The sequence below is a fragment of the Ammodytes marinus genome (assembly GCF_949987685.1).
Source record: "Ammodytes marinus genome assembly, chromosome: 15".
NCBI classification, from domain to species: Eukaryota; Metazoa; Chordata; class Actinopteri; order Uranoscopiformes; family Ammodytidae; genus Ammodytes; species Ammodytes marinus.
The window spans coordinates 10,078,195-10,103,349 of record NC_137219.1 but is presented as its reverse complement, the minus strand read 5'-3'; the positions used below and the strand labels follow the sequence as shown (position 1 = coordinate 10,103,349).

The 25,155-nt window shown below is 41.3% G+C and overlaps 1 protein-coding gene across 2 annotated transcripts in view; it reads right to left on the bottom strand.

The window, feature by feature from the left end:
• stxbp6 (syntaxin binding protein 6 (amisyn)) overlaps positions 1-15,278 on the bottom strand; it is a 54,802-nt gene extending 39,524 nt beyond the window's left edge. For both annotated transcript variants that reach the window (XM_080042377.1, XM_080042376.1), the window contains exons 1-2: positions 15,018-15,278; positions 7,203-7,422 (exon numbers count right to left, since the gene is read on the bottom strand). In XM_080042377.1, the coding sequence (XP_079898503.1) occupies positions 7,203-7,356 (154 nt within the window). In that variant the 5' untranslated portion in view covers positions 7,357-7,422; positions 15,018-15,278. The remainder of the gene's footprint in view (positions 1-7,202; positions 7,423-15,017) is intronic.
• Between the last annotated feature and the right edge of the window lie 9,877 nt (positions 15,279-25,155).

Sequence of the window (25,155 nt, the reverse complement as noted above, 5' to 3'; positions counted from 1 at the left end):
GAATGATAGACAGTTTGGCTTTGGTATAGGAAAGCACTATGAGGGGAGCTGTCAGAACCACTGGGGCGTGTACTGCTTTCCCAAAATGCACACGCACACATTCTGTGTGGACGGGATGATACACGCTGGCAGCCTCTACAGAGGGAGGCTTTTTTCACATGCACAAGCACACGCACACACAACCACACACACACACATCTCAAACCACCTGCAGAACACCTGTGCCTTTCATCTATCCCCCACCACCTGCTGTGTGCGTTCAATTAATGAATGAAAAAGATATCAGAGACCAAGCGTACCAGATTGTGCAATTGACTGAAGGCATGTCTATATGCTATATGTCTTTTTTAAATGGATAAATATACCAACATAAAAATATACATCTGAATAGAAAAACTTGCCCATGCTGAAATATTGGTGAATTATATCAGTGATTCTTGAGAAGTGGGACAAAGCACTAAATAATCCCTCATATCAAAAAATACAGACCCTATGTTTCGGCAAATCAAATTACATGTATGTATCCAACATATACTAAGCTACTGAGCTAAGCTTTGACACAACCTCCCAGCTTTTGTTTTGTTTACCGTCATTGGCCTATCACCACCGTCAGATGTCAACTCCGTCAGATTTCCTGTCTGACGGTGTTGACATATTTAACGTTTCTTAAACATAACAAATGGAATTTATCTAGTAGCCATTTGGTTTTTCTGTTGATATTAGGTGCTAGTATGAACTACTTCAGGAAAATAAAATTATCAGAAATTGTAAGTGGGTGTTGACATATCATGGTTGTGACACAGGACTTTCAAGATTCGGAATGTAAAATATTCTGAAACTACAACACTTATCAGAGCCTGTCTGACTCTAATATACTCTGCAGAGGTAGAATTTGACAAGGAGGTCCTTCAAAGTGACAGCTACCCCTTATTTCACCTGATTTTATTACATTTTACATAATGAAATGTCTGACGGTGTTGACTTACAGTAAAGTGGTCCCACCACTTAGAATCCTTATAAAACATGAATGGTTTGTAGAAAAACTGTTTTTATTGATATGAGGGATTATTTAGTGTTGCTTTTGATGAAAAAAAGCTCTTTTTAATCATTAAAGTACATTTTTATTGCATATGAAAGATTGAACCCTTCTCTGAGGACACACTGTTTTGGACGTCTTGAGAAGATAACAAGTGTCATATATTTGACATAATAATGATAAAATTAAATTTAGGGAGATAATTGTGCTCCAGACATTCTATTAATAATCCCTAATAACATCTACAATTTTAAATATTTTTAGTTTTAAACATAACAGCAGTTACATAATGGAAGACGGCCTTTTGTCCCGGTTCTCAAGAATCACTGATATTTAAACTCAGATATTATCCTGTAGACCCAACTACTATTACCAAAATAATATAAGTATTCCTTTCATTGTGGATCTATAAACAAAGACACAAAACCATTTTGTGTTATAGGGCCGCAGGAAAAGACACATAGTTCACAAACAATTAAATGGATGAACACATTGATCCATAATTGGAGGCTGAAGTGCCATTGGGAGAGATAAACGATCCAACATCAGCGTCCACTGAAGTGTCATGGTCAGGGATGTTGTAGTAGCAATCAAAATGTTTCTGTGAACAAAGTCAACAATCCACCTTTGTTGTTATATAATAGGAAAACTAATTCAATTGACCTGTTGTGCTTATAGATATTGTTCATACATTACATTTTTCCACATGTTCAAATAAATTATATTGTCCTCATTTTCCTGTATACCATTCCATTGCTTTCAAAATATGGAAAATCATAACTATATTCTTTAAACGTTGCAATCATCCCTTCAATTCTCTTTCCTTTCACTTTCTGCCTTCCTCTCCTCGGCGAAGATCAGATAACTGAAGCCTTTCCCAGGACTTTTAAGGACCCTCACCTTGGCCAAGAGGAGATAGGAGCTAGGGGTGAAGAGTAGTCTGACACAGTAATGAGCTGAGCTGTTGCAAGACCCTAATTGGTCCAGATAAACATGGCCGACTGATACCAAGAGGTTTCGGTATGGATAGCAGTGGAATGCACACTTGGACACACACACACACACACACACACACACACACACACACACACACACACACACACACACACACACACACACACACACACACACACACACACACACACACACACACACACACACACACACACACACACACACACACACACACACACACACACACACACACACACACACACACACACACACACACACACACACACACACACACACACACATACACACACACACACAGGTTTGAGTAGGATGCTGATGTATCTGGTCCTGTGTGAGTGGGCTGTATGTCTCTGCTCTAAGTAAGCATTGGTTGCTGCTGCTGCTACACTGGCCCTGTGAGAACCCACAGAAGGCAACATTCTTCAAAACACAACACTGACCACCAACACACCCACGCCTGGTAAAGCTTGTTAACAAACATTTAAAACAGTTCTATCAGTTTGATCCCGTAATGAAGCCAAAGACACTTTTTCAAACATTGTGGTCAACTCACAGACTTCTTACTGACAAGGCAACATCATCACAGTGGGACTCACTGTTCAAATACAACATTCTGGATCTTAAACTCTGTTATTTTGAAAGGATTTTAAACAAACAATATTCACGTATTTTCTAACCTTGAACTTCATTCCTACTGTTAATCCACTCCTTCTCTCATGTATTATTCTATAAACACACCCATAACCAAATATATATGTATAGGACTACAAAAAGTCAGAATAGTGCATTTATGGACTGAGAAACCAAGGTTATAACTGATTCGACTTTCTGATTGTTCTGAGCAGCTTAATATACCAGTGAGTTCCACCATTCATTTTCCCATCCATCTTACCAGGTAATCAATAGCCACAAGGCCACTGATGATGAATGGAGTAAAAAGGAATGTGCAGTTAACAAACTGGTGGGGCTATGTGTGGAATCTATATTCTATGTGGCCTAGGAGAAACCTCTGATACTGAAACCATTACCGAATGTGTTGCTTTTAAACAAAGTGAGAGATCTTTGTCTCTCCAACAAAAGACTGCTGCTTACCATTGACAAACACAAAAGAAAGAGGGGAATGATCGTAATATGTACACGGGGGACATAAATCACTCACTTAAATGAGAGGTATTCAAATTAAAGTATCCCTGTGTGTATCATATGATTAAGTAGCTCCTTTTTACTTTATGTTGTTTCATATTCAATTGATCAGAGATTAAGAAGAATAAACATCAAAAACAAACAAAACGAAGATAAGCAAGCACTATACTCAACAACTCAAAATTAGATGCACACTAACAAAGACACTTTAGCATGAGGCTTTCAGCGTATGACATACCAAGACACATTAACACCTACTCAGAAAAATTAAACATGTAAACCAACCCACAGAATAACATGCCTGCATAAACAAGCACTGCATGAATGCACCCATATATACGTGGAAGCCCACATGCTTCCCACATGGCAATTTACATAATAACATAAAGGTTCAAAAAGCATGTTTACAGGCGCACAAGGATCCTTGTTATAATTTATTTTTATTTTTAAGTATCGTGGTTATGTGTTGCACATGTACACAACATTATATCCTGGTTTTCAGAAACCTGGGTATGCTAGCTGAAATACCCTAAGACACAACTGCACATAAAATGATCAGAACTCTTAATACTTTTAGAATCATCTACTCAGGGATTTGAATAACTATGTTTCTCATTCTCCATGTAAACATAATAGATAAAAAACAAGGTTATGGTTGACAAACAGTATACTACTCTCAATGTTAACACACTCAATGTAGCCAGCCATTGTTTTCATCCCAGTAACTAAGAAGCAAAGCTCATGTCATCGATTGGGATGAGAACGGTGGCTCTGACACTGTTGACGCAAAGTAAAGTTGTGCAAACCAAAAGGATGGCATTCCCTGACTTGAGAATACGAAAAAACATGTTTTCCTTTCAGCAGGAGAAAAAAACAACAAAATGAAAAAGCATGTATAGACCGATGGGTTGCCCCAGTTAACCTTCACAGTGTCTTATCTAGCTCGACTGGCCTCACATCTCTCCTGCCAAACATAATGTGGGCGGTCCTGTGTTTCAGCCCTGAGGTCCAGCCATAAAGGCACCGCATGAAGCCCAGTGATCAAAGAGAAAGCTCTCGAACCAGCTTGGGCCATGTTGAGCTTCTGGCTCAGCTCCAGCATACTCCTATGTTATCAAGACCCCTGATGCTGTTTTGAAAGCGTTAACATACATTTTTTGTGTGCAGTTGAGCAAATCTGTGTGAACGTGTATGTGTATAAGATCAAAGAGGTTTTAGAAGAATCTCAGCACAGCACTAGGCTAGGAGCAACTTACTGGTCAGAGAGGTGAAGTGAAACCAGAGCATGACAGCACAGAGTGTTTAGTGTATTGCCACATTTGAATAAGTCAACAAAGCAAAATATGTTGCTGTGAATATTATATTTGTAATTCATTCGTATCAATCCTACAGGCTGTGTAAAAAAAAACTTGTAGTTTGCCAAAAAACTAAATGACCAATTGCTGCATTCAAGGTCTAGTCTGCTTTGGTTTCACACTGGCTTATGACAAATAAGTCATGATGACATTCCAATAACGGTGCTCGAAGGCTGTATCCTCTGTTGGTCATACAGGGCTCACACATATCAGAAACAACATTGTATGAAGTCAAGACTTTCACTAAAATCCATCTGTACTCAATAACAAAACAAAACAAAAAATTTAAAAGGAAATGATGCATGCTGACTGTATGTAGTAACATGTTGAAAATGGTTACCATGATATGTCAAGAAATCAGAAAAAATTGTATTTAGTTTTGTGAGCGCTGACATAATCCTGTAATTGGTCTGTCTTGTGCGTCTCTGCACAATCAAACCGCACCAGATTTCAGTCAAAGATCCAGACTGAAACCCACCAGACTCTGAGCTCAAACAAAGCAAAGAGGAAAACAATTGCAACAGTATTTTAAAACCACTTCAAACGGGCCTCAATATGAGCCTTATAATGCACCCAAATCAAATAGCCTTTCACGAGTAAACTCATGTTCTACTGATGTGGACAAAAATCTGTTTAATGCTTAGGGGAAATTAAGAATGTGATTGTGCTGTTCTGCTGACATACTACTGATTTCCAAGATTTCACCCAGAAGCCAAACAACAGTTAGCTATGTTAGCTGAACCAGTTCTCCTGGAGCCACGAGTTATTCTGAAACTAGAAGCACTCTCACAGTGGCAGCTGTCCAGGCCTAGATGTTCCACTGATAGCTGTAGCTCCCTACCTAAGACAGAACGCAATGTGTTCAAGACACCAAGCCTATTCAAAGACTCAGACTCACCCACACTGTGAAGACAGCTCAAACTGACTGGTGTTTACAAGGGCCAATTGCATAACATCCATAGTACATGCCTGTTTATAAAGCAGTTATTTATTTGAAAAAGGGATAAAACATTAAAACAGTCATTACTTAAATTACTGAAAGTGAGGGTATTTTTGGTATAGGTGATATAGGTAGGTGATATACAGTATGTTGAAGATATCTTGTTTTTCATGTATTAGATTGGATCTATTGACAGTATCATCACAGCATTCAATCTTGGAGTTAGAGCAGTGATGGCCTGGTGTTTCATGCTGGCACCCAGCTCAGCTTCAGTGACATGCCCGTACAGCTCCTCATATTGTAGTGCTTCCTTAACCACTCATTACATAACTCGGTGACTGCATGGCCCTCAGGCCTCAACTATCTGCTACTGTAGACATGAGACTGTCAACGACCCCCTTCCCCCTTATACACAGTGCTTTCACATAGTTAAACACATGCTGAACACCCTTAAGTCACACACACCAGCGCGCCTCATCTCCAATGCGCTGGAAGGCACAGCCTTCTTCACACACTCATGATTTGGCTGTACAGTATTTGCACAGGAACACACACGCACACGCACACACACACACACACAAACACACACACACAATTCAGAACAATGCTTGGCTGGCTCTAAGAAATGCCACATGACTAAGTGAACTACATAACAGTGCTTGCCTTCACTACTGTGCTCCCACATGTGACACAAAACAGCAGCTTAGTCAGAAGACTGTTAGCATAGAGCAGACAGCAGGAAAAATAAAAAAATATGGCAGGATATATTTTTTTTTCAGGGGGTAGCGGAGGAGAGCCTTGACACCCAACACCAATTAACAGTTATGTTTAACACTCACTAGATTAATCCAGAACAGAGCTGATATGGTTTAATGTTGTAACTTGCTGTAAGACACATCAGCAGCAGCAACTGCTTGCCATCACAGCATCAGACATATGGGTCCTCTGCAGAAAGTCAATACTCAAACATCATTATGCCTAAGAGACTGTGTACTGTTCTGTGTGTTGAAAAGAGTAAATAAGATATTAAGATGACCAACAATGCCAAGAATACAAAGACACATAAAAACAACTAGAAATTAAATATAGAAATAGAAATAGCACAATGAAGCACAGTGTTGAGTAGCTACACTTCTGGAAGGCAACCTTGAAAGAGAAACCAGCACAAAAACTGTGCGGACATGTGTGTTGTGCTGAACAACTCCAAATGACTTCTAGTCACCAGAAAGTAACTTTGAACCTTTAGCGATGTGATCTGCCATACTGCCAAAGCGGAGTGTAATGCACATTAAAATTCTAGGACTGAGAAATGTCATTGATCTTCATAATAATTTCTGCTGGCACTGCAATCAATAGGCTCTAGCTATTCCCCTCATGAATAATACCATTGGCTAATTCAATTAACAAGCAATATCTCAGCTAACGTTCAAATAGGGGGAAAAACAAAATCATTTAAAGCTCAATATCTGGTGAAACAATTATCCAATTTAAGCTTAAACCTAATTCATTTGAAAGGGAATGACCTAAAGCCCAGCAGTTAATTCATTTAGTGTGTCATCCTATTGGCAGAGGAAACGTAAACAAGCTCATCAGTGGGAACATTAGAGGGAAAATGAAGGGAGACGTGTTGATATGTGGCTTTGGGTCGCAATAGCACAACAGACACACGCAGATTGCAGAAAAGCCTTTAAAACACACAGAAATCGAAGAGAAAAGAGAAAAGTCAAGAGAAGGAAAAGAGATGGTGTCTGACCTGATAGGCAGATGAAGGTCATGTAGTCTCCCTGACCACCAGTGGCCAGGAAAGGGATCTTCTTCTTGGTCCTCCGCTTCACCTGCACAGCAACCAGCATCTTCTCATCATGGGGTGTGAACACCTCCTTGTTGATGGCTGACTTGGCACTCATCTTCAGAGGGAAGGCAGGAGTCAGCTGGCCAATAGTAAGAGTGGAGGGGATGAGATCCACTCTTCGCTGAGGAGAAAAGAGAGGGCATAAAAAACAAAATGTTTAATTAAGCAGCTAACAACCTTAAGTACATAGTCATCTCACTCTCCAAAGGTTAGCACCTGACAGGTGGTTCCCTACCTTTTTTGCCTGTGAATATAATAGGAACCTTTTTTCCTTATAAAACAATGGCGAGCTCAAGCAGTTTCAGTTGTATATATCTTATGTCTTTTGTGTGTTCACAGCCTCAGGCCATTCACTTCCATCCGTCTCTATAAGTCCAGGCACAGTACCAATCTGAATGTGTACACTCTCTGCTGCTCACAGTGTATAGTACGTTAAAGTAATGACTTTGAATGGTTGTGTCTCTCCGAGTTGCAGCCAGTCTCCATGCTCAATCTTTCTAAATGCCTTGCCAATGTCCTCTATGGACGCACTGCTACACACAGAGATGAAATGACTTAAGCTAAAGCTGTTGAGTACTGGTACGTCTCACTCACACAGCACAGAAATTATGTTTTTAATATTACAAGCCAATGTCTACTGGTGGGAATATACTACAAAAGACACAGGAGTCTGATGGTGTCAGGAAAAAGATGGTTGTAGTTGAACTAAATGTGCTTAAATACAGGATATAGAAAGTGAGTTAGTTGGGTCCAAGTGCTCTCATGAGGACTATGGAGCTTAATCATTAATTTCCCAGCCACACATTCCCCTTAAGAGACACAAGCATGCACAACCACATACTGCACAGGCCCTATTGTAGAACCAATCTGTCTGTCTGAACCAGTCAATGAATTACTCTACTGTGAGGCGAAGCAAGCCAGGCTGCAAAACAATGCCTTCATGAAACCGGCTTGCTCATAAACAAAAGACCAGAAAGTTGTTTTGCGAACAGCGCAGCAAGTTTTAAAATGAGTGCTCAGCAGCTTAAGTGAAGCAAGTGGAGTCAAAGTTCCATTCACTGATTACTCTAAAAGCAAAACCTGCAGGAGACATTACAATGTAAATCTGGTTGTTAAAGTGCAGAAGTCTCCTTCTCCAACCCCTGAACTTAGTGGCTGAAAGGCTGCCATTGCCCATTGTTGACTGGTGGTCAATGTTAAAATAGGATCACGTCACTGGCATGAAGGAATGCTTGACAACAGTGGAACATAAACAGCATTACACTGCATAATGTTTAAAGATAATGTTTGATTTCTGTGTAAAATAGTTTTGTCTTAATCTTTCCATCCATCTCCCTTCCTCTCTGCTCGTTCAGCGACGCAAGACTTCACAAAAAAACAAAAACTCGGGCCAAGATTTTTATGGAGAGACTAATTAGAAAAAGGCTAATAAATCTACGTCACTTTGGAACTGATATCCAACAGCCCAGCACTTTGGCGGGGAAACAGAAGTAAACTTTCCTCTATAAAAAACAATACCTTAGGTGAAAGACACACAATTGTTTTGCACTCAATGCTCGTTCAATAAGGGACTTTCAAATGAGCAAGGCACAATGTAAAAACTGTGAGAAACTTTGCTCCAAGCTGTTTGTAGATGTCATACTGAGTTTTAATATTGACTGGTACTGTGCCAGTCCAACCTCAAAGTGTAAACAGTACAGCACTCAAAAGGGTTGAACATCATGTCCACAGAATATAACAAGCTTTTTCAATATTCTTAAATCAGCAATGACTGTATTCAGCATTTACATGTTCACTAAGGCAGTTCAAAGTCTTGTGTGTATCAGAGCTTTCAGCGCTTTCATTCAATTAGAAGACAATAGACATTAATTGTCTTTTCTTATTAGGATTGAATTTTTTCTTCAACTGATGCAGAATTCTGTATACATCTGTGTTCATACTCATGTACAAACAGTAACTGCCCCAAGTTAGCCCAACTCTTCCCCTTGGCATCTATGCTCTCGTTCCCTACCCATTTACTGTTACAATGAAGACCATTTTAAAAAAAGGACATCAAGGTTAATTGTTGTAAAGTCACTGGTCTTGCTGCCCTCAAGTAGCATATCAGCCCAGCAGAGTTCCTCTGTGTGGAAGCCCTAATCTGTAGCATCTCTCTCCCTCTACTCCTGCTGCTTCCTCCGGCTCAGAAGGCTGCCCACGTCCAGCTGTCATCAGGCAAAGGGGAGTGCATATCCACCCTCAGGTGGCACACTGACGCGTGACGGGAAGGAGGAAGAAAAACCAGGGGGTAAGAGGAGGCGGAGGAGCCTCAAGGCAGTGAAATATAGCCAGCTGCAATGTATAGCTTGTGTTTTTTTGCCTTATGCAATGCTTACAGTGCAGGGCTTGAGTAGTTGCATTGGATGGAGCCAAGCAGCAACGGTGGCAGTAAAAGCGAAGTACATATATTTGACAGAGTGATTATCACCCCCACTTTTCAAGCAGAACCTCTTTCAAAAAACAACTCATTAACTGTGGCCGTGTGCTGCCGTGCCGAGCAGTCCAAACTAGCAGCAATGTTCCCTGCTCGTTTCCCCGGCTTCCCTCTTGCCCGGCGTGTTAATGTGAAATCTGTTCAGTCAGTTGCTCATGGCTCTCATGGGACCTCATTGGAGTGTATGGGGTCTTTGAGCAAGCTGCACAGCCACTTTGCATCAACACAGTCCTGCCACTCCAGCCTGGGCTCACAAGCTCACTGGAACCTGCCACTATAGGAGAAGCTGCAGAAGAAGAAGAGGAGAGGGGCCCCAAAGACAAGGGGATGATGTGGGCTTTATCACACTGGTGAAGGTATGTCTTTAATTTCCTTTGGAGATACTCAAAGCCAGACCTTCAGTTGGAACAGGTTGAAAAATCCACCCAAGTTTATGTTCTCTGCTGCTCATGTAATTAAATAGGCTGGCAGCTGTTGTGTGAGTATTATTTAGAAAGTGAGCCATTTAGTGAAGTATTTAGTTAGAGTATGGGTGTGGAATATTGAGCCGAGGCATACTGAAGGACAAGTGAAACCTAGACAGTGATATGTGTGTGTCCTTGTCCCATATTTCTGTGGACCAATACATTTTGGACCATGAGATTGAGAACAAAATAAGATATTTACGGAGACGTATGTGCATTGATTGAGAAACAGTGGGGGCAATGGTATAATTAATATAACATGTGAAGGCAAGTCCAGGAATTAAAGTCCGTCTACCAACAGCACAGACAATACGGGAAAGCAATGTAATAGGTATGCCTTGCGGTTGGGGTATTAGAGTAAACCCAAATCTGAATGGAGTTGGAGTATGATGAACGAAATAACTATCCTAAAACATTACAAAACATGAGGATACCTGGCAAGATAACCAACTACAAAACACGAAAATATCCTCCTCAAGAAGCAATTCATCGCCTGTATCAACTCCTCCCGTTTATAATTAACTGACTTTGGAATCTTTTAAAAAGGACAAAGTTGTTGTTTTTCCATTCCCCACTGCAAGCCCAAAGATGTGTGAGAAAGCAATAAAACACTTTGCTTCATCTGCAGCCTCTCAGACATGCCCTTCATGTTGACGCTTGGCTCTGTACAAGGCCTGTATTTCTACAAAAAAAAAGCCTCCTACCGAGCACAAATCTTCACAGATTACATCTTTAGAGACTGATGTCACACGGCAGTGTCACTTTGAACGAGCAGGATCCAACATCGCCACATGAACAGATGGTGAACGTTACCTCTCAGAAAATAATTGAGAGGTAACGCCGTCTAACCTGCTGTTTTGGGGTGTCAACGTCAGTCTCCGATTCATTAAAATCTAAACCCTACGTTAGCGCGGCATTGAGTTACAAATAACAAAACTCAAGTCTGGACGCAAGCAGTAAAATCCTTTCAGTCACAGGTCACTTAAACGTATCATGTTAGTTGATGAGGGCCAATAAAACCAAGAATGATTGCGTTGCACAACAATATAATCCAGCTCGTGCTGTGGAAGAACTCTCTCTGGTATTTCATAAAACAAGACATGAGAGCCAGTGAAAGAGTTTCCCCATCATTTCTGCAATATTTCTGCAATGTACTCCTCCAAAGCTGCACTTGGAAAATCAAACGGCAACATCTCTTTTTTTCTTGTTTTGTTTTGAAGATAGCAGGGCATTTGGATTACTCACAAGCCAATGCTTAACTTAGTGTGTGTTGGTGCAACAAGAAATTCAAGGTTTTTCACAATTCAAACCCATGCAAGCATCCATAATTGGCTGCTCTGAGAGGTGCCCTCCTGTCATTTGTAGACCACCACTTAAATCTTGAGAGATTATTACAGCAGTTTATGTGAAACTCTCTCAAAGGAGGGGGGAGCACTTTGGATGAGGAGCATAAAAGAGGAGAGGATAAAAAGTTATTTTTTTGCTCAAGGTCCTTCTTAACAATTTGAAGGATTTGTGTGTCTTTAATGTAAAGTCTTTCTCCATAATATTTGAGACAACAAATGTACGTTGTATAAGCTACTGTGTGACGACAGCTAAATGACAATGCTGTACATACTTCCGATGCTTATTTTATGTTAGAAAATAATGGAGACAAAAAATATTGATCACACAAAAGCATAGCTCCTCATCACAGCAGCATGTTAAATAGGACCCTACTCTTTTTCCCTCCAAATGGAAAGATATCAAAAGGACCCATCCATTTTCCTTGGTGACTCTGCTGCCAGATGATGTTATATACTGCCATAGAGGGCATGGGCTAACCATGAATCAATGAATGACATGCCAGGTCCCTAATTGAGCCCATCCTGTACAACCCAGCACCTCGTGGCAATAAAACATTTGGGAGGGACTGAACCGTGGTGGGTAAACAGCAGAGAGCAAACATAGAGCATTTACAAATAGATGCCTCAAACACAACTGCAGGGCTCATTACCACAAGTATACATTACTGGGGCAATGGCATAAGGCATTAACTATACAAAAGAGCATGGACAAGTAGTTTAAGGATGAGCTAAAAGCAACAGCACTGTTGTCAGTGTGCATAGTCAGAATAATAAATGTTGGATAATATACTCAGAGAAATCTCCATAAATGTGTTCCAAAATGAATGTGTTGCTTGAGTTCCTAGCACAGACAGCCTTATTTTTGTTATGCCAGGAGGGTGAACCAGTCTAGACTCCTCAGGGACTTCAAGTGTCATTTTGTCCGAAACACTGACAGGCTGGTTTTTGTTCCCATTTTCTTTTACGTGATCCATTAAAGAAACAAGGCTCTTTATGTCTGCATGTCTGCCTTCAAGAATAGCTCTCCTCTCTGGCAACAGAACAGGCTGAGGTGGTGGACACACAGGGAGGGAGCCACCTCGACAGTCTGCATAACGCCGACTGTAATTGGACACTGAAGTATGGGGGAAAGATATTAGCTTATCTTTCATGGCGTGCCTGAGCAAATTAAGCCTTGAACTCTTGGATAGGAAGAAGTAATATTTTAATGTAATTGGGTTAGTTGATGCCATTGGAAGGCAGACGGGTAGAAGATAATCCGAGTCCAACTGCCTTCAAGGTCCCAGAAATAAGATAGAACATTTCATTTAAATTTAAACAAAGTACATAGTTTTACATTTGATCACAAGATTTAAGACTTGTTTACTCTAAATATTTAAAAAGACCATTACAATAATAACAGCAAAAAAAAAGGCCTAAGTAAGGGGACATTTATTGAAAGATGACATTTTTGAACTGCAAAGCCGGGAACACACCGCATTGGCCGTGTGAACGCAGGAGGCTCGCCGCTTGGTCATATTGGGCCATGTTCACCGCAGCGGCGGTTGGCCGCAGGAGGCTCGCCGCTTGATCATATTGGGCCATATATTCCTGACGCCGAAGCCGAGATCAGACCCGTCACACTTACGGTGCAACAACAACAATAACATGGTCCAGCTGTGCCAAAAAATACAGATGTAGGTTCACTGTGTAACCAGCGGCAGTCTTGTCACAAATATCATTAAAACAGCCTGAACACGCACCCCGATCGCAAATACACACACATTAACAGCAATTCAGCAACATACTAAACACATTAACAACAGCATGTGCTCAGCAGCACAAATAAAGGCAGACATCAGCCTACCTGAAAGTGAAAGTGTGCCGGCTGACGGAGGACAACACCGGTGCTTCGCTGCACTATATGGAATTCCACACGGACACTGCCGTCAAGTTTGGGTTCATATTATCCCCCGGAACAGTACACAGGCACAGCTGGGTGAGTTTCACTATGCTAACCGGCGCTACCTTGGCTAAAGTACAACCAACAGCTAAACAGATGCAAAATACACATATTTGCAGTCAATGTATTGGAAGCCCAATGTCCTCACTCCACACGCCCACCTCGTCTTGCAGACCACCGGGCAATCTCAACGCTGATTGGCTATTGCGGCGCGGCGAGCGGCGGCAACGCCAAAAAGATAAATAATTTCACCTTCTGCGTTCGCCGCAAATGTTGGCCGCGCTGCAAATGGCAGCGCCTTCGATTCACGCGCTTCGATTAGGCGCGGCCACGCGCCGCGGAAGCGCCTGCCGCCGATTATTGGGTGGACGCGCGGCCACGCGCTAGTACATTGACTTTGTATGTAATCTCGCCGCGCGGCCAGTGCGGTGTGTTCCCGGCTCAATACTGTACCTGAAAACAGCCATTTTTAAAGTTGCTTGTTTTGGGGGCCCCTTGGTGCCCCCTGGAGGGCCCTAAGTTGGTAAATGTTCACATGCCTTGGGCCAGGTCTGCCTTAGCACACAGTAAAACACATAGCATCAGAAAACACTTCTCCGCCGCTTAGTTATATGAGTGCTTAAGTGTTGTTACACAAAGTGAAGGGCAACAGCCAAGGATGATCCAAATGACATGTGTTCCACTGAACATTTAGGATCATATATCGTTAATCAAACATATAGATTTTTTTAGGGATGATTAACACATCTCTGACTATTGTTCATTAGCACATGCATTAGCATGATCTGATTATAAGAGCTTTGAAATGCATATGACACAATTGTGTCATGTCGCTTTATGATCAAACAACCCACTGATGATAGGCTACAGAAGCACTGCCTGCACTAATCATACGGGCAAGCTATTCAAGATGGACAACACCTTATTCACATGTCTGGGCTGCAAGGAATTTCATATTTGCACTTCCAAGTAATTTGCAGGATGGGGGCCAAACTCTGATCAAATATTTGATTATGGCTTGGCACAATAATTCTTATCAGTTGTCTTTTCAACACAGTGTCCACAGCCTTATCTTATGCAGTCAGAAAAAAAGAGGGAGGTGTATTTCACCTCAGTTAACACCATGGAAAATGGTATAAGATCATTCTGTTTTGTATTAGCCTACGGTCAATCAACTAGAAGTATCCTAATATTGTCAAAGAAAAGGAAAGAGCGCCCCATGACCAAGTTCGCTTCCGAAAGCCTAGTGGAAACATTTGTCAAACATTTACTAAGTTAGCCCTAATTAAAATGAAACGAAAACAAGTAGCCTACATTACAGTAAGTTGTATAGCCTGCAAAACCAGCACAGAACGCGTACTTTATAGCTAAACGCGCGCGCACACTTGTCTATCAATAAGGCTAAAACAACAGGTCAATGAAACTTTTTCATGTGGAAAACAAGTTCGAGTGCGTACTGCATTTTTTCAAACACAATAAGGCACAACTTACCGATGTGTTTCAACGGCGCTTTCCACGTGCAGTCCACAAACCCCCTCGGTCCACTCTCCCAGCTGCTGTCACAGTTCACCCACTTTTAAGCAGTCTCTTCCTCGCTGTGAACTGTCCACTCAGACTAAACGGTAGCATGTCGCGTGTAGCATCGCGTCGACTTCACTTTCACGACAGTTGTTGGCGTATAAGCGGCGGGAGGGGAGTTTGTTTTCCCTGCTGCCGTTTCGTCGGGGAGACCGTCTGTGCGACTGACTGACTGCGGCTCTCTGTGTGTGAGAGTGTGTATGGGGGGAAACCAGTAGCAGGTTCACAGACACACAAACCCTCCCGCCAATCACGTACAGTGTAACACCACCACGTAGCATGCGTTTCACATCTGCCTGTTTAGTGAGTCTGTTTGAAGTGTTTGAAATATCCGAGGAACAAGGTAAATGGTATTATCATTAAGAGGGTTTGGATGGATTTTCATGAGCTATAGACGAGTAACAATGTTACGGATAGTGTATCAACCTGGTTGTTTGTGTTGTTTGTTTTTGGCATCAAAACTCAAAGCAAGTGCAATTTAAATGGCTCTTTATTAGGTTTATGTTAGCAATTTTCCTTATGGAAAAAAGCACATGCCATACAGACATCACAAAGGCTACATTACAATTACACCTATCAGTCCCTTTCGGAATCTTAGCTTTTTTATTTAGCCTACTGTTACAAAAGTAATTTGTCTTTGCGACACAAACCTAGGCCTAACATAGGCCTATCTCTGATTATGTTGGGCGTCGCACACAATAACTCAATGCACTGGTTCAGTAACTCAAGCTTTCCCAACGGTCATCATTCAAATTTTATTTAATTTAATAATTTGACAATTGTGCACTTCAGAGTTAACTGGGGTCATAACAAAGACACTTATGAGACCGTATGGGGATTATACAGGCATATTCAGTTTGTGAAAAGTAAAAATATTTTTTGTTATTATTAACCTGGTCTCTGTGTATCAAACCTTAGACTATGTAGGCCTATTTGATTATAGTATCGTTTTCCAACTGTAGGCTACAATTAATCCTTTAATGAATCTTTACCACTCCTCTCCAATAAAAAAACACTAAATATCTGTGGTCATAGAAGGTTCCCCACAGCATGACAACAGTAACAAGGGCATTCCCAAATGTCACCATCAAAATAGAAGCTTCACTTTTTTGATTTTGCTTGTTTAGACAAGTCCACACAACTTGAACGTCTTCCAACTGCTCTCTGCTGGATGTGTGGCGCGGCGTCCATGTTTAGGACTTTCCTAGACTGCCAGCAGTTGTTGACTGCCATCTTTTGTTCCTATGGCCATGCCAACAGAAGACTGTCTTCTGAGAATTCACACACACACACACTGTCCAATGTTTTGCTTGACTGGTTGTGAGTCATCCGAATTCCCTACAGAGCCACAATTCATCTCCTGGCTGATTTGGCTTCTTTTACAGGCCCCTGTATTCATTTTGAAGAGACTTGGACACCACCTGCTCATCTGACAGATTTCATGTTTTGTAGCGCTTCTGTTTCTTTACCTCTGGGTCTTTTGCAGCTGAACAGTAACATGCTGCACAGGGAAATGATGAGCAGAGCATGTAAGCCATCTCTATTTGTCAAGGAGGGCCAGTTGTAATGTTGCAGAAGTCCTTGGGCCAGTTTAGGAAGCTGTGATATTAAATGAATGATGAAGGATAAACAAATCCACTTGGGTTACAAACAGCTGTCCTGTAATCAGAAATGTTTGTTTGGGATTTCTCCGGCCTTAAAAAATCTAATAGAAAACACTTTGCAGGCGATTGTCTGGCTTTGTTTGTGTGTGCCACAGTAATAATCGGTTGCAACACCTCAGTCCTTGTAAGTATGATTGTGTTGAAAAAGGCAGCCATTCATTTTGTTTCCCCGTATGAATATAATTTATTTGCCTTCTTAAACCCTTAGAGGAATTACACCCTAATCCATGCAGCCAAAAAAAAAGGAAATCTGGCAAAAAACTTTCCAGTTTGACACACCAATAATCAGATATGAATGTCCCTTATTCCCCCAGACCTTGGAGCTTCCTCTATCTCATATTACACTTTGTCTGGCTTTTGTGATTCCACACTATCAAGCTGCTCAACCATCTGGCCGAGCATGTGGAAATAGTTCATTTAAGATTTGAAAAATTGTTCGCCGAGTCTTCTGAGACCTTTTTTTTTCTTTCTTTCTTCTTTCTTTTTTTTAAGTTCAGACAATCTACTCTGACTTTACACAGCTAGGCTCATCGGTTGAGTGTAAATTTAGAATCTGAAAGGGAGTGGTGGTTTGCTGCTATGGCTTTTGTGAGGCCATTGGGACCACAGACCAAGAAGGTATTGGATGCAGCACGCTAGACTCCCTATAGACTACAACGCTGTAGAAATACTGAACTGAACCTCTGTGCCGAGCTCCCCTACATGAGCATACACCCTCACTTGTAATGAGTCACTATAGGACCAGGTTGATGGAAAAAAGGGACAGTTTCCAAAGGGGGGGGGGGGGGGGGGAAACTTAGCATACACACACACGACGCACACACGCAGAGAGGGTTGAAAGGGCATTGGCTGTTTCCTGTATGTGAGTTTGGGAATTCAGACAGCTGAGGCTCTGGGGAAAAGACTTGACCTGCGGATTTGCTCCGATGAAAGAGGCTAAAACACTGAAGCATTTCCAGGTTTGGTCCGGCACTACCAGTCTCAATAACAATCTGAAGAATGATTGCCCAACAACAAATATGTTGGAAGCTTGATTCTGCTAGTTGCTCAATTCAATTCTGAGGTTAGCCTTTTGGATGCATGACACACCGCAGAGACCCGAAATCCTCCTTCAGGTTCTGCTTACGTGGCTCCAAGTTTCCGCGATGTGTTTATGGGACTGGAATCCGCAGGGAAAGGGAATAGTCAGTGGTGGTGGAAAAGTCACAAGCCGCAGCTATTCTGGGGGAATTTCCTCGTATATTTTATGTAGCACTCCTCAATGAATGGGGGACTCACTTTGAAAAACAAACAAAGCTAGTTAATATCTTACTTATTTTTTCCAGCACCAAACACAATTTGAAGGTATATTTATCTTGCTTTCCATGAGTAATTCTTCTGGAACAGCTTTGCTTCACTGACCTGAGTGCAGTTTATCCACTTCAAATTAATGTTCCTAATATTCCCCATAGTTTTTCCATTAAGTTCATGCTGTTTGATAACATCGGGCCCAGTGGTCACCTGTTGCTGTGCTTCATCACTCATATTTTCAGAGTTATGGTGAAATTCAAGTTATATTATTTTGGCTCCACTACGTTTAAGAGGAAAACTGTGCATCTTTATATATACACATCTTATAAACCTGGATGGCATATTTCTCACTTGCAGTCAGTGAAATATTCACATCCCAGATGCCTATTTTTCTGGCTGCCACTTTACATGAAATGCAAGATTCGGATGCCTTCTATATCACTTAGTTTCTACACATTTCCTTTTCATTCTGTGTGACGTATTCAGTCATTCAACACCTTGGAATCTCCTTTGCCATGTGAAAAGAGCTTGTGTGGGCTTCAGTTTACATGAGCTTGCGATGACGGACCCGTTAAAGAATCCATGGGGTTGAGATGTTAATCTGTGACGTTGCCTCTCCTGAAGTACAATCAGTACTTTTTCCATCAAAAGAAAAAACTCCCAGAGGAGGCTACTGTCAGAGCTCTATACCTGGCACTCCTTTTCCCTTAGCGCCCCCCCCCCTCTCTCTCTCTCTCTCTCTACGCTCCCTCTATCCCTCCTCCCTCTATCCTGGAAAACATAAACATCCGTCTTGTGACGTTAGATGAGGAGCCATGCAGGTTGACTGGATTAGGGAGAACCTCAGTCCCCGCGGTGAGCAGGGTAAACATGGGAAGAATCTGACGAAAGAGGAATGGAACGGTGCAAAGGAACCGGCTGCCTCTCATCTCCCCACATGGCCAGATGGCTGCTATTCACTCACACACTCTATTATTTTTTTTTCTTTCTCTCCGCTACACTCACCAAACACACTGAATTCATACGGTTTGTTGTTTACTCTTCGTAATGTGAGGCATGAAACGCACGCACCAGACACTGGTTGTACAGAGCTGCGTGAGAGCCTCACCATGAGAGAACAAACAGGCTTTCATTGAAGATTTAATGTGTTTGTTTCACACGGAGAATATATTTCTCCATCACTCAGGGTTGTTTTGCGGTTCTTGGTAACTTCGTGGAATTGCATGTTTATATGAGGAGGGGCCCCGTCCGAAACCTCTTGTTTAGGTTTCACTTGTCAAGTGAGAGCAAAATGATGCGGACATGTGTTCACCACTACATGCACATTCCATATTATCCAATCCAGGTCAAGTGTAATGATGCACATTGATAGCCTTTAAAGGTGCACCGAGGAATTTACAGTTTTTGTTAATTCTTGCACCCCCTTTGGACAAAAGCGGTAGTGTTTTTACATAGCCAACAGTTGTTCCTGAGTGAGCGTACCCATGACAAAGGCATTAATAAAAATTGCGTTTTTTGCACTGATGATCTTGTTTGCTGTTACTTATCATTTATGATGATCAGAGTAAAAATTAGACTCTTTCAGAAATATAAAAAAAAATCCTCATAGTGTGAAATAAGAATATGTATTCAGACCTTGGATCTGGCATTGATTTTGCTTGCTGATAGAATTTCTCTCATATGTGGACCCTAACCAATCACATGATTAGATGCACAAGCTCCCAAGGTGTGTCATGAAGTAGACCCCAGTGTTGTTTCTAAGACATTTTTCTTGCATTACTGTTTCTTCTTTCTGCTCTCACTGAGAACTGAACCGCTTTTTATGGCTATTACGCACTTTCTATGCATGGCCCTATCTGTTTTCCCTTAACAATGAGTCATTCCAGGACAATGGTTGTCAAAACGGCTTGATCCGATTAGTCCAGAAGATCTGTCAGATTGAAGGAATTATCCATATGATCTTTCGCACACAGCTGCAACAGAAATACCCTTCAGTTCTTTAGAATGATTCCAACAACTATTCATGTATCTTCTTTGACTGACATCGTTTTTGACATAATTATTATTATTATTATTTTTTATGTGAATTTTGGGACAAGTCATTGGAATACTTATTTGCAAAAGACAGCAGCTTTAATAAGATTGGGAGCACATATCAACTCACCATTCATCCTGAATGCCTGGCCAGCCTCAAGTACCGACTTTTATTCTCAGGTTAATCATTTCTGCTTTATGGATGTATAAAACACAGCAACTACATGCTACATTACTAATCCAAATCTCATTGTTGAACCAATGAAATATTCAGTTTGAATATATAAACAAAAATCAATACCTAATTAAATTCAGACTGTTGTTGAATGTCATATAGATGGAGGTCAATTTACCTTTAACGGAAAACTGGTTGGACAAGACCTGACTTCTGCAACCTGGAGAGAAATAGGTGGTTCCTCCTTCTCTCTTTTTTTCCCCTACATTTTTTAGAAGAACAGAAAACCATGGACCAAATTATTTCAACCACGAATCCATTGAAGACATGCAGAATGTGTGATAGAAATGTCTCAACTTTTGCATTTCAGATTCCAGTTCTAATATGCAAGCAGTATTCACGCTATTAAAATGACTTCATTATTGTCGATAGAAGCTGCCTCTTTTCTGAGGCTGTCCTTAAAAAGAAAACATTCAAAAGTGGAAACGGGGACTACACACTTTGCCACTTATTCTGAGACAACAGCCGCATGCTTCACAACAGAGTACAAAGGAAGTACAAAGAGAAACACAAAACACTTCATATCTATGAGATGTGTTTCAGTCAGTCTGCTCTTTTTTCCACTGGCCTGCCCTCTGTCACCGTGCCAACACAGGAGAAACATTTAATCTCACCTTGCCCACCGGCAGCAGTTTAACTCAGGAGTGAAAACAAAGGGAGAGCCCTTTCTGAATCAAAGTTAATTCCCCGGGGTGTGCTGCGGTCAGATTGCCGGCTAAAAGACTCTGTGATGGAGCCACACACCATTAAACACCACAAACTACATCCATCTCAATCGTGGCAGCCGGACAGTTGAACGATGGGTGTGTGATGTGTGCGGCTGGCTGCTGTGGGTTTGCGTGTGGTGTTCTTCACTCACTTTGTTCATTAAGAATGATTCAGGCATCTGGAAGCCTTATCGGAGTCTTTCCTGTTTCTGTATCTGTAAAGCCCAGTTCAGACCAAAGATTCGCCTTGCAACTGCTTGCAACTGCAACTCCTTGCGACGAGACCGCCGAAACGTTCTAAAACTGGACCTTGCGATTTGACATGTTAAATCTTCTGCGACGCCTTGCAACGGCTTGCAACGCGCTGCGACGAGCAGTTCACACTGCTGCGATTTATCCCCTGCGACGTTCTAAAACCGTCTCGTCGCAAGCAGTTGCAAGGTGAATCTTTGGTCTGAACTGGGCTTAATACAACAATGGAATATAGCAATATAGCTATGACCATAGATTCCATAGCATTTCTGTCTATCACATTCTATAACTATATCACATTTAATATTGTGTTTTATGTGATGAGTCCTTTTAATTTATGCCTTAGTTTTCATCACTTTAACGTTTGTTTTGGTGTGTCCCAACTACAAGTTTCTGTGTCTGAATTCTCTCCGCACTGTCCCTTGTCCCTGCCAGTAACCCTGTCACACCCTATCCCTTATCCTTCCGTTGCCAGATAACAGTCCAAATCATTCCAATTTAGCCAATCAATGAGCAGAGCCCCCTGGGTAAAACAAAGAGCCAAGGATTCAATTTAATTTTGCTAGTTTAATTTGGTCTTTATTGTCGGCAAAGCAAGTGGTGTCACTCTGGAGATGTTGTCATGGCCGTGAAGCCACAGGGAGATACACACATACTTTGGGATGAACACGGACTTATTTCTTATCTTTCATGCTTTGATATCTAGGAACAATTGAGGACAAATGGGTAATGAAAAGAAAGATTGTGGGAGAAGATGCCAATGAGGTCCAGAAAGGTGATGGCTTTAGAGGCCTTTTTGACAGTATTGATCCAAGGAGTTAAATTTAAAAACACCCAAAAAAATAGTTTATGTTACACTGAGCCATAGTTCGTAGTTAAAGGGACATTCAGATTCCTATCGATTACTTTAATATCTCCCAGGATACTTCTATTTCTTCATTGTTTGACTAGTCAGCAGACCTAATCGGAAAGAGACAGGTTCTTCGAATACTTCGAAAAAGGTTAGAAAAAGGTCACTTTAGCTGATTTTTCCTAATGTATTCACCTTACAACGACAGGCCTTTACATTGCATTAACTTGACCGAAAAACAAGATTTGGCCAAACACAATAGGTTTTAGTTGAGCGAGGGGCGACGCTCATTACCCAATTTTGTGCAACAGTGCTCAAAGCTAACAGGTCCCTGGGGGGAGAAGTGGATTACTTTAGAAAAGACTCCCGCAGCAAAGAGCCTGGGAGAGGAGACAACTTGAAATGTTACGTGAGCTGGAATATACAACATCTTATTGCTTTGACTTTAATATTTGGACCACAACATGTGTGCTGGGCTATACATGTGTGCTGTATACTGTATGCATGCATGACCGTAAGATCTTTGCGTGCTGAACCAAGTGATGAGGCAAGCGTCTTGGCTCACGGCGGGCCCCATCTCATCTCTATAAACACCATGTGACATGACTTCATCAGCTAAGAGGACACCCTCCGGATCAGCTCTGAGACTTTAATTGCATGCTGGGTAATTTCTGCAACTTCATGCGTGACGTCCCCTGACTTTGAGGCAAGACTAACAAGGTGGATGACCTTTGGCCTCCAGAAACCCTCCCAACAGATGTGATGTAGTGGTGACAAATGTTGATGGATAAGGCTGCTTTCATGTTTCTATTAAGACAAGAACCAGAGACCGATCATCTCTTTATTGTTTTAATAAGTGGGACAACTTCTAGTGAATGAGTCAGCGACAAAGACTGCAGGACGATGACGATCTACATAAACTTGTTCCCATTAAACTGCCCATAAAATCTTCTTAAAATAGATATACGAAAGGCCTTTCACATCCGTTACCAGCCACAATATGACAATCTGGATTGAACATTATTTTGTTAGCTTATATATTTGATGTTTTAGCCTTTGAACCACAAGGAGGTTTAACTCAAATATATGTGTTCTAGAGCCTTTACATTCAGTTAAGCGCCAGAGTGTGATTGATGACATCAAGATAAGAGTCTTGGCACTCTTCAGTGTTTAGCCCAGACCGGGAGGCTTTTCCATGGAAACATATCTAGAGTAAACTGTCCAAGATAATGAGGAAAACATATGTGAGTTCTTCTTTGGGTGGATTTCTTTTTCATGCTTTAATATGTGAGTGCATGCAAGAGGTGAAGCCTGTACGATGTGTGTAATAAGTTCGCATGGTTCATTGAAAGTCCTGAAATGGAAAGGGACTAAATAATGAATCCTACAATGCGTACATGCCTTTTGCTTTTCAAGGAAGAGGATCTCCTGAGTCTTGTATTAATCTTTCCCGTCAAAGAGGGGAAATAGTGTTGCTATGCAGTGTAGCCAGCTAAAATGGTTTGGCATACAGAAATCACATGAGGGAATAAATGCAGCAAACACACTGGAAACACATCAGACCACTTAGTAATTCAAAATGATGACAGCTGTTCTTAATTTAAAAAACTTAAATATCAAAGGCTTTAAATTACGCTGAAAAAAAATGTAGGAACACTATACCAAACTAAACACAAAATACAGGTTAAGCTGGTGTGAATGTCATTTCTTCTGGTTATGAACTGAAGAATTGGGACAGAATAAAAAATTGACTTGATGATGTGACGTGAGATAGGGATGATAAAAACCCTCATGGTGGTGCTAAAGGGAGGGTCACAGGAACACCAACAGTCTTTAGGATCCATTGTATGGGGACCATGAACATCTGTTCAGGATTTGGTGCCATTACATCTTATGCATGATGAGATATTTCACAAGATAAGTTCAAACGTTGACCGTCAAATGGCACTGTATGAAAAGACAAGGCAATGATTAACGTCAGAAGGATTCTTCCTCTGGGGACCATGTATGTGTCATTGCAAAAGTTTATGAAAAATGCATCCAATAGTTGTCAAGATATGTTAATATAAAACAAAAATGTTATCCTGATTCTGCCGCTGGATGGACTCAGTGGGATCTATCCTCTTGGGGGATCATGACTGCATATGCATGGATGAAAAACATCAAGATCTCTTCACTTTCTATCATCTTGGCAGCAAGTGTTTTAACCTCCAGCCACCGTGAAATGTACTTTGACAGGTAGCTTTTGGCAGCCGGGGAGAGCAGTGAGAAAAAGAGAATAAAGAACAATTGATCTAGACAAGGTCAAAGCTCTGGTCTGGAGAAAACAGAGGGTTTTCTTCAAGGAAATATCCAGGCTTACCTTACACTAGCTAATCAGAACACCTGCTGTCACAGCTGACATTATCTTTACCGCTCCATTTACTGCGGGCAAAAGGGGCGAATGCCAAAAAGTTGAGATCCCACTGATATTAACAATGACTTTAACTGGCCGTAGACATCAAGAATGAGGACGGCGGAGCAGCACTTCCTTGAATCTGAACTCTGCACTTGACTCAATCAGGAAGCTCCTGTGTTGAATGGCAACAGGTGCTACCTTGCTCCACGCATTGTGTTACTTTTGTTATGTTTCGACTTCCTGCACTTTAATTGTGAGCTGCGCAATCTATTTATAATAATACTTTTTTTTTTATCGATATAGCATATTTCAATGATGTCATCCTCCCACATTTTCTAATGTCTCAACGAGGCTGTCAGCCACTCCCATGGAACCATTGTTGAGACTGATTTACTTCCCATACACACTGTGAACACAAAGGGACCAGATCCCATTTGACTACCAGCTATTACAAATAACCATCTACAATCGAGTCTTGAGTTTCTGTATGCTTTGAAAGCTTTTTTGAAAGTTGCTGCTGTCATACATTCCAGTTTAAGAGTTGGATGAAGACTCATCCTCCACAAGAACAAGATGTTCTTACAGAATGAAGTTCACTGTTCCCACTGCAATGCTGCACAC